Here is a 14,295-nt window from a genome sequence, read left to right on the forward strand (position 1 = left end):
ATTTTTTTAATTTGTAAATATGAAAATTACATCTCGATCGCATACACTACTTGTGAGATTTCATTGAATATGTTGTTGTTGTTGTTGTTAAATAAAAATTACATCTCAGACATCAAGAAGCAAATGTAATTAGCATTTTAAAGAAGGAATCACACCTTTATTATTAACAATACAAGTACTCAATATTTTCAATTGAGAACTACATCTTTTTTGTATGCTAAAATAAATCTGCACAAGTAAAATAACATCTCCAATAAGGGAATTTCACCAATCCGAATAAGAATAATAAAAAATAATCTTCAATAGATAAATTATACCCCATGAGTAAATGCAGAATTAGATAAATTACAAGATTCTAAAAAGTAAAATAATAAATCTCATATTTTTCTAGGCAATGCTTGCGAAATATTCATCATAATTTAATAGTAAAGAGATTTAAGTTGTATTTAACAATTATAGAATAGCACAAATTTTTATGTTATAATAAAAAAATTATAAAAATTAAAGTTGATCTCAATCCAAAATTCCTATCAAGACCCAAGTTTTTTGATTTTGAAAGAAAAAAATTACTTTAAAGAATTTGAGATTAAGAGAGATGCTTATTTTATGAAATTTTAAATTTTGGAGGCTCTTTTTTGAGTGATCTTGTTAAAGATCACAAATAAAATAATAGAATATAGAAAAAAATATAAAAAATAATAAACGATAAATAGAAAATTAGGAGGTAGCCAAAAAGGAAAATGATTGGCACAAAGGAAATAAAATGCAGAACTAAAAGGGAAAGTCAGATAAGGTTCAAGATAAATTCGAACTTGAATTTTACACACGAGAAAAGCTTTTAAAAAGGTCTACCGGCTATGACACATTTGTCTAGTTTGCAAGTGGGGGTGGCGGGATCAAATATTTAACTTCGTTTAAAAAAAATTCTACATAAATATATAATAATTTTACCAATGTAGCAGGTGCCATACCACCCCACCCTAAAGAGTGGATTCGCCACTGAAGATACGTGCTTCAACAAAAATAGGGTGTTGATGACAAAGTGCATCAACAAGAGTTGAAAACAGGTGCGTTTCAATAAAATTGAGTATTTATAACAAAGAGCATCACCGGAAATTGAAAACAAGTGCTTCAACAAAATTGATTATTGGTGGCAAAGTATATCAATGAGGGATGAAGACATGTGCTTCCGTCAAATGCAAAAGTTGAAGAGAAGTGTTCTACGTTCTAACACACAACATATAATTACGGGAACAACACACTCAATTCACAGTTCTCGACAGAGCTTTGGTGGACACTGGCGAAAAAACTACCGTGAAGCTGAAAAACACCAATATTAACAATTAAAAAAAAAAACCTAGTTAGTGTTATTCAATGTAAAGCACAGATTGAGCAAAAGAAGAGAAAAAGTGACGCATGCTAAGTTGACACAGTGGATGAATGTAAATAGAAATGAGTTAAATTAAAAGAGAGCTAATTTTTCAAATAAAATTTTTCAGCTTTTGAGATTGAAGAGTGATGAAAGGGATCAGGAATATGTTCAGAGAAAAATAAACGGATCTGAAGAGGATATTATGGTATTTTTGGAAAGTTCACACACACAGTGGTTCTTTACTTCTCTCTCTATATATGCTCTCTGTTTCTCTCTCTTATGCATGTAATAGTTACTCCCCTCAATTCAATTTAGACGTTATAGTTTGATTTGACACAAAGTTTAAGAAAAAAATAAAATTTTTGAGACATATAGTGCTAAAAGCTTAAGGGACAAAATCTTATTGGGACCATAATATTTGTGTGGCTATAAAAACTTCTTATTAAGGGTAAAATGGATATAATGAAAAGTTTAAAGTTAAATTATTTTTTAATATAGAATTATGTCATTCTTTTTTGAATTAACTAATAAGGAAAGTATGCCATTTAAATTAAAACGTACCTTTTTTTTAAACTTTATTCGTCATAATCAAAAGGAAGTACAAAGAGTTGAGGGAGATGATTTAAATCAAAGAAGCACCCTCGTCTAAACTGAAAGGAAGCCTATGATATCCTTGTGACAAAAAGATGCAAGATTACACAAGGGGATGGATACTCAGACCTTACATACAGATAGACGAAAAGTATCCATCCTATAAAAAGATATTCTGCTAAAAACTCCTACAACTACGACCAGCAACACGCTTCAAGGAGGCTCGAAGGTAATCTTTGCTCTTCTTTTATCAGCAATTCGAATTGTAGGTAATTTCCAACTATCCATGTTCATAAGACCTCTTACTTGTGTTGGTAAATCAACAAAAGACCGGAACACTTGAGTTTGTAATGAATCATAGCTCAAAGCTACAGTTTATCAACAACTTGATTGCTTTCCCTGAAATAATGATTCAAATTAAAAACTCTATGTCCCCTCAATCTTCTAAGCTCATTAACTTGATATGTTATTCTCCATGGAGTGTAGTAGTGCTTCCATTAACATAATTTACCGAGAGTTTGAAATCACTTCCTGCCAAGATATTGTGGAAATCACTCTCAATACACCACTTGATGCCAAATAACAAGGACATTGCTTCTACCCAATTACTAGTTACATGACCTAAGTTTATAGTGTACGCATAGATCAACCTCATAATGTCTCTTACTACTACTCCTCCCTCACAATAGCCATTCCTACAACTTCCATCAGAATTAAGCTTAACAAACAGTTCGGGGGGTGGGGGTGGGTGGGATTATTCTACTTGGTTATGATAGTCTTCTTGAAATAGACAGTTGTATGGAATAATTGAGAGATGTTGTTCCATTCAGGCTTGATTCTGAACCTAAGGAATTGAGTATTCACCGCCTTAGAGATGGAGAAAAAGATAAGAGATATGGTCTTCCTTACATTGATTCTCTTGAATCATATTTGACTCCACACCTGGCTTTTCAAATTTTCTATTTTGTGATGATAGGTAAACTGTTCAACAGAAGGGCTTTAACTAGGTTTTGAGCGTTAAATTTCCACCAATTTAACAATAGTTGCCTAAAGGACATTCCAATATAGTACCTCTAGGGCCACATATAATTTTCCATACTTCTTGAGCATAAACTCCAGAACAAACAAGGCGATCTATTGTTTCAAGGTTAGGAATTCTACAACAATAACATCTAGAAGAAATAGAGAACCTCATCCTAAGAATTCTGGCACCAGATGAGATTTTATCCTCAAGGCCCTCCAAACAATAAAACTCATTTTGAATGGCACCTGTTTCTGCCAAGTCTTTGAATCAATCGATGAATTTTGCTCTTTCCTTCTGAATAAGTGCCCAGATGAAGCCGCAGAGAATGTACTTTTCTCATCAACAGTCCAAACTGGGAATTAAATTCAGCAGGTCTCAGTTTAAGCTTCATTGAGTCAAAGGAATTAAGCTATCCCATCCTCCCCACCACCATTGATAATTCACCAGTACTTCGGAGAGCTTAATGTTTGTAGGCTTACTTCCTTCTAGCAGAAAATTGTATAGTGGACCAAGATTGGTCTAGTTATCAAACCAAAAGGCAGTGTTCCCTTTCCCAACCTTTCACAATATGTGCATATCCACCTTTCTTTTAATCTTACACATAGCATTCCAAGTATGGGAATGCCTAGAATACCTTTTCTTGATTAAAGGATGTGATCTTTGATAGTTTTTACTCTTAAGAAACTTCTTCCATAGTGAATCATTGGTCCTTAAATCCACAATTGCTTTGCTATGAAATAATTACATGTATCTTGTAATTTTCTGAAATTAACTCCTCCATCACTGTATGGGAAGCATAAACTATCCCAGGAAGCCCTGTGAAATTTTTCCTTCTCGTCTGAACCTCCTCAAAAGAATTTTGCCAACATCATCTCTATCTGATGTAAGACTCCCTTGGGAGGGTGTATGGCTGACAGGAGATGAATTGGCAAAGCAAGCAAGACATGTCTGATCAATACCGTTGTACCACCTGTGGACAAAAGTTTGGCATGCCATCCTGATATCATTTGCAATACTTTGGCGACCAAGTCTGAGAAAATAGCTGTCTTTTTCCTCCCAACATATAGAGGACAACCAATGTACCTGATAGGTAGTTCCTTGTATTCCATTCTTGTGATCTCCATTACCCTTTGAATTAATTCTGCAGTTGCATTAGGAGACAATATGATACAAGACTTCTGTTAATTCACCAACTGTCTAGAAACTTTCTCATATACTGATAATGCCTCCATAAGCATCTCCAAGGATTTCCTGCACCCACTAGAAAAAAGAATAACATCATTAGCAAATGCAGGGTGATTAATTATAAGACCCTTCTTATTCATATAGAATCCAGTGAATTCTCTATGAATAGATACATCCTGTAACTTCCTGGTAAGAAATTCAGCACATAGGACAAAAAGGGAAGGGGAAATGAGAGCTCCTTGCCCAAGTCCTCTTTCAGATTTGAAGAAACCTTGTCTATTACCATTGACAAGTGGAGAATACCAATTACTAAAGACATGCTTAAACATCATATCAATCCATATTTCATTAAACCCCATTCTCCTCATCGAAGCACATAAAAAAAAACTAAGAAACTCTAACATAAGCTTTAGCTATGTCTACTTTCAACACAACATTGCCATTTTTATTGGGCTTAGAAATATCTTGAATGATTTCCCGAGCAAGTATAATATTTTCAGTTATAAACCTTCCTTTAACAAAACCATTTTGGTTCCCACTAATAAGGTTGGGCAGTAGCTTTGACAATCTAGAATTGAGAAGTTTAGCAAAATTCTTGCTCGCAATATTACACAAACTAATAGGCCTTATATCATTAAAATACTGGGGAGGGGACACTTTGAGCAACATAATGATACAAGTGTGTGTGAGCCACTTGGGTAGACTAGCCCCACAAAAGAAAGATTTTAAGGCCAAGACTAAGGTTGGAGCAACAAAGTCCAGGCCACCTGGAAAAACTTAGCAATAAATCCATCAGACACGGGGCTACTGTTAGGGTCCATTGAAAATATACAAGTCTTTATATCCTCCATAGAAGGAATAACAATCAGCTCATTGTTGATATCTCAGTGATCATAGGTTCAATGGCATCCATATCAGAGAAGTCATTATGATCAGGCTTCTGGCAAAACAAATCCGTGGAAGTACCTAATTGCAGCTTTATATACGTCCTATTGGTGATATTCATCCTGAATTTTGTTGATGCTCAATCTCCTTCTCCAATTTTTAATTACACTATGAAAATAGGCAGAATTAGAATCGCCATCTGTAAACCACTTCACTCTGGCCTTTTGCCTAAGGATACAGTTTTGGAGTTTGAGGTACCTCATGTAATAAACTCTAATTTTGTTAATATTGGTTCTGATAGCCCCATCGTTATCAGCAATCATTCTCTAACCTGATCAGCTCTATTTCCAAAAAAGTCCACCATATTGTGAAAATTGTACTTCCTTTTTTCATCTTGGTATAATAAAAAAAGTGTAAATTTGCGGTTTCATGTGTGCCAAGTTCTTCTTGTAGGTCTGCAAATTCTGAGGCAGTTAGTTCATATAATGTTCAGGAAGTGGGCAAAGGTAATGTAGTACCATCTCTGCTTTTGCAGTGAAAGCTTCACTCGAACAAATGGTACAACCATTACAAATCCTGTCTGAAAGTTTCCAAAAAAGTCATGTGCATGTTTTCTTCATAGAAAGGAAGGAAAGAAGATTGTGAAAAAAGGGAGAGAAAAAAAAGGGGTCACGTGATTAATAAAGTTTCTGTTACAGGTGATGGAAAATCTAACAAAGGGATATTTTTGGTTAACTTTGAAAAACTTAAAGATGTTTCCTTATTAAATGAAATATTATAAGGATTTAATGAAAGTTATGGTGAAACGGTGGTAAAGATAAATTGGTCAAAAACTCTACAGTTGACGCCCCCCCTGAAATATCGGACACATCATGCTGCTTTGGATAGGCGTTGGTGGAGAGTTGGAAACATGGTTGAGTAGCACATATTGTAAAGTTTTCTTTAAATGGAATTGAATCAAAATATTTGAAAATGAGCTTGAAATTAGAAAACGTCAGAGTAAACTTCAACTAAGATTTCAGAAATCAAGATTTACAGTGGCTGCTGAATTAGTGCTATTTGCTTCACATAGCCGTTTCTTTTCTAAATACCATACCATTACGAAAAGTATGTCTTACTATAAGTTGGAACCACTTCAATAAGATAATGTGGTTGTATGGTAAATTCTTATGTTTTGGTATGTACTCAAATAAATGTGTTCGCGGATATTTTACCCTAGACTTGATCCTCAGACAATATAAACAAGTACTCACTTCGTTCTTGTTCTTATTTTTGTGAACCTGTTTGACTGAGCACGTAGTTTAAAAAAAATGAAGACTTTTGGAATTTGTAGTCCTAAACATGTCAGAAAGGGGTCCAAAGTATTTGTTGATTATAAAAGCTTCTCATTAAGGGTAGAATTGAAAATTTAAGCTAAATTGTTTTCAATTTTAAAAAGGGGTCATTATTTTTGGAACGGACCAAAAAGGAAAATATGTTCACATAAACTGGAATGGAGGGAGTAGTAATTTCGTTTCCAAGTTATTTCTTGGTGAGCATTTTGAAGTTGGATGCAAGTCTATGCTGCCTGCTGGCTATTTCACTTCCGTAGGGATTTTTTATATAGAAGGGAAATGCTACAAACCTGTTCTGAAACATCTTCTGTTATCAAACAAACGCATGTAAGAGAATGATCCTTGTTTTTCTTACTTTATTTTACCGCAAGAATATACGACTTTCAATGTTTTTTAACATCCAAAAAAAAAAAAGGCAAAAGACTTTCATTTTAGTGACGTTTATAAAAGACCAAAATGTTAAAGGGCCAGCGTGAGATTGCGTAACGCCCATATATTACATAAATAATTAATGTATCAAATCTTTAATAAATACGCCAAAATAAAGGGCAGGCAAAGTTGTTCCTTAATTTGTCCTTTGGCGTTTAGTTTCCTTCGATTTTGCCCATGGATACGAAGATCTTTAGTATCCTTTTTGAAAATTCGTTCTAAGTGAAAATACGTTAAAGGATGAGTTGAATTAAAATTTGGAGAGATCATTAATCAATAAATGAATCATTCTCAATACTTTCAAAGTTTGCTTTAGTTAAAATGATTAGATTAAAATGGAACAAGTAACAGAGTCATAATCTAATGGGAGACGAATTGGAAAATAGACTTGAAAAATAGACAAATGGTACAAATAACAGAATCCAACTTGACCAATATAATCCAACTATTCTTCCTTTTCGTTCGAAGTAAAAGGTAATTTATTTATTTTTTAAAATTATTAGCTTAAATTCTTTAAAATTGACATATTTTCAATCTCCAAATTTAAACTTTTCCGTTACTTTTTTGCAATTTTCAGTTTCTTACATTGTTTTCTTGGTTCGGAAAGATTGAAGAAACAAGGAAAAAGAAGCTTTAGGTCATGATTTTATTTATTTCCTATCTTTATCTTTTATATTTGTCGGAAGGAAAACTTGTAGGGAAACAAATTAAAATAGAGCGAAAATTATATATGGCTAAACATTTTTCTTCTTATAATTGATGCCAAGGCGAAAAACCATGAAGAAGTACATTGATCTTGAGGAATACCAAGAGCTCATATTTTCATTCACGTGGTTTTTTTCTTTTTTCGTTTTTGCCTTTTCCTTTTTTAACTCAATGAAACATTTCCAAACAGAAGAAAGTCTACTCCGAGTCAGATTCCATGTTTCCCATAGCTTTTAGCCCTCTTGGTCTCTGCAAAATTACGACGAAATATTCTATTATCCTAACCCCCAAAATTGAAATAGAAATGGAAATGGAAATTAATTTCATAAATGATACCTTCTTGGTTACTTTCTTCTCTCTAACTTCATATCGCTCCAAGGACAAATCACAAAGCCATGCCCCTGGACTTATCAGCTACATAATAATTGGAATACGAAGCTTATTAGTTGATTAATTAAATAATATTCCATAGCTTTTTCAAACAAATTATACGTAATTACGCTTACTATTAACATGGGAAGGGAAGGAAACTACTCCTGGATCCGTAAGAGCTTAAAATTAAAACTTATAGGCATTATAATATGTTATTAATACTATTCAAATCATTTAAGATAATATGTCTAGAGTTGCTCCAAGTTTTTGTCCTCTTCCGAGTCAGTTTTAAATTAAACTAGTAATTTTTTTAACTAATACAAATTTTAAAAAATAATGTTATTCAAAGTTTTACCAAACATTCTCCAAAATTTTAGTGGTGCCCCTGTATACGCAGAAGAATCCGTGCCTAAAAGCTAACACGTGTCCCCCGAAAACCCCCACTTGCCGTCCTTATAGCTCTGTTTATACTTTTTTATCTTAGCTATTTATGTCCCCATGAGGAAGAAGCCAAAGCTACGCATCCATAAATATCGTAGCCCCACCAAATACCACTATCCAAAATACAATTCCTTTTTTTAAAAAACAATAATTAAGATACCACAATCGTACAGTCTTTTTTTTTTAAAACGTACAGTCCATTTGATTATTTCGAGAGACCTATTCAATATAAATCTGATTTAGTACAAAAATTTAATTAACAGCAAACCCCAAATTTTGTTTAATGGAATAATAACTTAGAATAGAAGTTTCTTTTTCTCAAAAATATTTTAATTTGTATTGGTTCAGATAGAGCTCAAAACATATCATTAACTCAAAATGTTACTATCATGACCCTATTACCAAAGTTTTATTTAGTAAAGTTAGGGGGAAAAAGTTAGGAACGAATAAAAATAAATAATGGAGTAACGGAGAAGAAAGGGGAAAAGCAAAAGCTTACATTGAGGGTGCGTTGAATGAATTTGGCTCTTTTCTTGGGTCGTTGAGGTAGCTTAGACCCTTTGATGGCCATGAAATCCTCCTCTTTCTCCTTGTTTGTTAAGCCGATCACAAACTTCGGTGGCCATACCATCGGAATCGCGTCGCTCCCCGATGAGGACCCACCTCCTCCGCCTTTCTTGCTATCGTGCGCTGTTTCCGACGATGCAGACCCACCCCCTGCACCGTGGTGGTGGTGGTTGTGGTTGTTACTAACATCATCATTATTGTTTGTCTTACTGTTTTGGTGGTGGTGGTGGTGGTTAACGTGCGCACTACCTCGCTTATCGTGCACACCCACTTTGTCTGGAGAAGCCATCCCTCTTAACCCGATGCTCCTTTCTCTCATCGCAATTGTACTCTCTGAATTCCTGAGAATAACAAAAACCCAATTCGTCATATAACAATAAAAAAACAAAAAGTACTTTACCTTTTTTTTTGAATTGTTAAAATAATAAAAACTTTAGCAAATAAGTTTAATTACCAAAATAACCTTAGCGTTGGTCTAGATCTGAGATTCGTCAAAATGGGTGTTTTGGGAAGGTAGATGGGAACTATAAAGGAGAGAAAGAAGATGGACCTGTGAAAGTGAATCCAAAGAGAGAGAATATGAATAATGGGTATAGTAGTGGATTATTAGTCCCAGATTGGAAGAAAAAAAAAAGTGAAAGAGGAAAAAGTAGGGTGCAATGGCAACGTAGGAGCCGTTCGATTGGAATTGTAGAGAAGGTTACGTGTCTTGATTACAAGATTGGAATAGTAATGGCTGTGGGATGGTATCAATTGTGAAGAAAAGGTGGACCCACATACCTAAGCCCCTTCTTGAGTATGACGATTTAAAAGTAGGAATTTCTTCAGCTTCACATGTTCTACAATCAATCCACCATTTGCCCATCCAATATCTCAACATATAAAATCAATTAATTTTTAAAATATATTTTCTTTTACTTAGTTCATTCTTCACCTATATTGTGGAAACGTTGAAACTATACCTTGGTGCATAACCTATACTATATTTTTAAATATATCCTATGACATGACAAGAAAGAGTAATTATGTCCCCAAAAACTTAAGCGGATAAGAGCAAATCACCTCCATTTTTTTTTTTTTTTTTTTTTGGCATTCACTATATCTAATCTGGAGGAGAGTTATAGCCGAGAGAATTCAGACATTTTAAAGAATCCAATCTTATATGATCAACGCCCATCAAAACAAGAGCTAGAAACACAAAGAGAGACAATGTCAAGGTCAATTGATTTGATTATTCAACCCAAACAGAACCAATTATTTGACCAAAGAAAAAAAAAAGATCCAAATAGAGAGAGGTAACACAGGAGCTTAACTTCAAATACAGTTTATCTGCCAAATAATATATATTAAAGACCATATTTAATGTAGTAATCCACCTCATTCAAGCTATCGTGATGAATCAATGACATTAGCACTTGCGTTTCAATCATTTCATTCAAAACCCTTCCTCTTTTTAGAGCAACTCTGAAAACTGGTACTATCAAGCTTACAAAACGGGTTGTTGTATTATATATTATTAAGCTTACAAAACGTGAGCACTCACAATTAATTTCCAGCGAAGAAAAGCTCACCCATTATTACCCAGGCTCACGAGTCTAGTTGTATCACTGTATGTTTTCCGCACTAAAATTTATACTGCCTCCTTTTTCTTTTCTTCACCTCTCAACGTGAGAATAGAATTTCTTTATAACAATAATAATAACCTACCCTTCAAGCCGTACAATAAAACCAGCTCACATGTAGTGGTGATAAAAAACGTTAAACTAAGAGACCGTTTGGCCATACAATTTTTTTATTTTTTCTCGAAATCAATATTTGGTCATAATATTTTCAATTTTAGATGAATTTCAATCTTTTTTGAAAATTTAAAAAATTTCAAAAAGTTAATTTTCAAAATTTTCAATTCAGATCCTTTACAAAAATTCAAAACAGCCCAAAATGATATTCATGTTCAAATATAATTCTAATTTTCAAATATCATTTTCATTTGAAGAAAAAATTTATTATTTTTTGAAATTTTACAATTCTTATGTGCAAACGCTGAATAAGGCTATACCAACTTACAACAACTTAATATTTTATGAACCCCTATGTTGTCAATACCCTGTTCATGTCCACCTTTTTTTTTTTTTTTTTTTGGTTTTGTGATTTTAACTTTTTCACATAATGAAAAGTGTGCTTCATATTTGTTTAAATTGACTAAGATTTTATGCTTTTCGGTACTGTAAGCTTTTTCCAAACTTATGACAAAATATTTGATATGCGTTTTACATATAAAGTATATATTTCTGAAAATTGTACTACTATAATCTTCTGTTTTATATATAAATAAATACTCTCTATTATTCGATTTCCTTTCTTTTTATAGTCTGTCATAAAAAGAACAAGAAAATATTATATTTAGAAATAATTTAAATTCAAACTTCAAATGTTATAGTCTAATTTGTAATACACCATCACAAATTTTAACAATCTTTAGTATTTTTTTTTTGTAAATTCCGTGCCCACCCAAACTGAGGGAGGGAGTAATTAATAAGGTTCCAATTTTTTTTTTTTAAAAATACAAAATTTAGATATACTAGAAAATGAAGAGAGAAAGAGCACTACACATTATATTACGATCCATTAATCTGCCGTTACTGACCTCACAGCACGCCGGAGCGTGTACAATCACGCGCTAAACAAGCATTTTCAGAAGGAAAAAAGGAGAAAAAAATTTACCTGAGATTCCGATGAGAAGGGGACGCTCCACGCTGCCGGAGATTCAAATAACCGTTACTATTGGCAGTGTTGGTGGTAGCGGGTTGATTGCCGGAGTCCTTGTTTAGATCAGATCTCACAACCCGTCGATCAACTCGAACCGGAGTTCTCTGAACCGCCACTGAATCGGCCGAGTCATTATTATTACTTTTATGACTAATATTCTTATTCTGTACCTTCATGCACCGAAGTCTTTTCCGGTTCCCCCACTGTAACACGAAATCAGACGACGTCGTAGCAGCAGCTGACTTCGTCTCTTTCTGATGGTTCTGAGCTGATCTCAGTAGTGATCCGTCTCTCGAATTTTTCTCCATCTCTGGTTTTTATATACACCACGCGCACCTGTAATATCCAATCAAACACAAAAATTAATTAACTCAGGTTAAACTTTTTCCATTACTATTAACCGCAGTTAACTTACCACTAATTATAGCAACAAAAAGAAGAAAAGTTTTTTTTTTTTTTTTGGAAATTGGCAGAAAATAAATTCGTGATCAGAAAATTGAAAGTTATCCTATCTAAATTTAGGAAAAAATTGTCCAAATGCAGAAAGATAAAATTTATGAAATCCGATACAGCTCTGGTTAAATCGTACAAAACAAAAATAAGATACGTGAAAACTGCACTATCTGTGTGATAGCTGAGAAAATCTCAAGGAAAATTGGAGATTTTCTATCACTGAGCATCTGAAGGAAGGAAAATGGATGCTTTTTCATATCATAATATATGAAGGCCAAACAAAGTGAAAGCAAAACTCCCTGTTTGAAGAAACAAAAAGATGTTCGGAGAAAACAACATTTCAACAAATACTCTAAAAAGTTCTTCGACATTCCAGACATGGAGAAGAAAATCCTCTGAGTTGCAATGAAACCAAAAAAAAAAGAACATATGATAATCAACATTTCACCCTTAGTTACAAAAAATTCTTGACAATTTTCAGAATCAGAGGAAAGGATTATTCCCAGAAAAAATGGAAACAGAACCCCACTGAGATTAGAGAAAACAGAGTTTACTGGAATTTTTTTATAGGACTGGTGAAAAAAGCTGAAGTTTTGGAGATGAAAATCAACAGAAACCGACAGAGGTAGCTCACAACCTCATGAAAATGGCACAATCGAAGGGAAAGAGGGCTAGCCAGCAAGAACAACATCGCATTAGCCGAAATCTTTACCTTTGTATAAAATGGTTTGTCCCTCTTTTTAGACTCCAAAAATGGAAATTGAAGCTCGTATGGAGCTATCGGCACTCGGAAGAGCGTCTCAAACACGATTCTATGGCAATCAGGATCTGTCAACAGTCTGCTACAAGAAGAACAAAACGTAAGCTTTTGTCATTCAAAAACGCAAAATCAAACTCTTTAACTGAAACCGATTTTCACCGAAAACTGATATGCATGCCTTATCAGTTTTGATTTTGCCTCATAAAACCATCGATTGGCTGAGGAAATCTTTTCTTTCTTCGTCTGTGAGCTTCGTCAATGGCGAATTGAATCGGGTCCGCTACCAGATGAACTGATTTGAGAAGAACCTCGATTTTAATAGTTTTTAAACTCAATTTATCAGTCGAAAAATTAGAGATTCTTCAGTAAAAATGACGACATTTCAGCGTTTCATTCATCAGATTTCGAGTTCAATTCCGATCTTAAAATCCTTCAAAATGATCTCTATACTTCAGATTTCTTCCAACATCACAACAGAATCTCTCCGAATGCAGCGCCTGCCCAACAAAAATTACGAAAAAGCAAAATTTCATGTCATATCCAAACTTTTTACCAGAGAAAACCCAATGAAAATCGAGTAACAGTTCAAATTACAGACCTTAGAGAAACATAATCCCGCGACACCAAATCTTCACAATTAGCTGAAGCATTCAAAACTCAAAATTCCTTCAGAAGAAAACCTCAAGCCTCTTCAGAATGTATCTACAGATCAAAAACAAGTACCGATATATATAAATTTTCCAGATTAAACTCATAGACAATAAACTACACATTCGAATTTACAAAGTTGTTCATCTCGTCTGCGGTTTATTTCGAAGAAAAGATTGAATTACAGAATTTTAGATCTTCACGCAATTAACAATTCAAGACATTTTCACTCACCATAATTTGGAGGAAATTTTCCGGAGAAATTTGAAAGAAAATTATTAGAGAAAAAATACAGAGAGAAAAAAAGTGCTCACTATCTTCTTCTTTCTCTCCCACTCTGTGATACAACAAAAATAGCCTCTCTGGCCTTTGAACCCATATTTTTATACAACCCCCGTTTCAACTTCAACACGCCGTTTAATCTCTGGCCGTCGATATGTTTATCGAACGGTGTAGAGATCTCCTCGTTTGAACCGTCAATTCGTTCCGTTACGGCGTTACTGTGCCCCACTTATACGCTGCATTTTCCTCGACGGCGTTAAGTTGATCGACGGAATCTTTATGAGACGTCAGTTTTATAATTTTAATTTCAATATTTTAATCATGGACCTTTCTCGCTAACCAGTTCAATGGCTCTTTAGTGTGATTGACCTAACCTTGGTGAGTTAAGTTAACTATGGTTAGCTTTATCTTAGTTTTGGCTGACTGGGAGGCCAAGACCAAGAGTCTGGACAAATTCTTTACCAAATTCAAAGGTTTCTCT

General features: G+C 33.9%; 1 protein-coding gene across 1 annotated transcript; it reads right to left on the reverse strand.

Moving 5' to 3' along the window:
- Nucleotides 1-7,544: 7,544 nt before the first annotated feature.
- LOC104096564 (uncharacterized) lies at nucleotides 7,545-13,891 on the reverse strand. The gene is made up of 8 exons (XM_018770945.3): nucleotides 13,767-13,891; nucleotides 13,483-13,586; nucleotides 13,063-13,381; nucleotides 12,837-12,963; nucleotides 11,627-12,007; nucleotides 8,838-9,246; nucleotides 7,862-7,939; nucleotides 7,545-7,774 (listed from the first exon to the last, which is right to left on the reverse strand). The coding sequence occupies exons 5-8, from the start codon at nucleotides 11,977-11,979 to the stop codon at nucleotides 7,724-7,726; spliced, it is 891 nt and encodes a 296-aa protein (XP_018626461.1). The 5' UTR covers nucleotides 11,980-12,007; nucleotides 12,837-12,963; nucleotides 13,063-13,381; nucleotides 13,483-13,586; nucleotides 13,767-13,891; the 3' UTR covers nucleotides 7,545-7,723.
- Between the last annotated feature and the right edge of the window lie 404 nt (nucleotides 13,892-14,295).

The sequence above is a fragment of the Nicotiana tomentosiformis genome, chromosome 8 (assembly GCF_000390325.3).
Source record: "Nicotiana tomentosiformis chromosome 8, ASM39032v3, whole genome shotgun sequence".
Taxonomy (NCBI): Eukaryota; Viridiplantae; Streptophyta; class Magnoliopsida; order Solanales; family Solanaceae; genus Nicotiana; species Nicotiana tomentosiformis.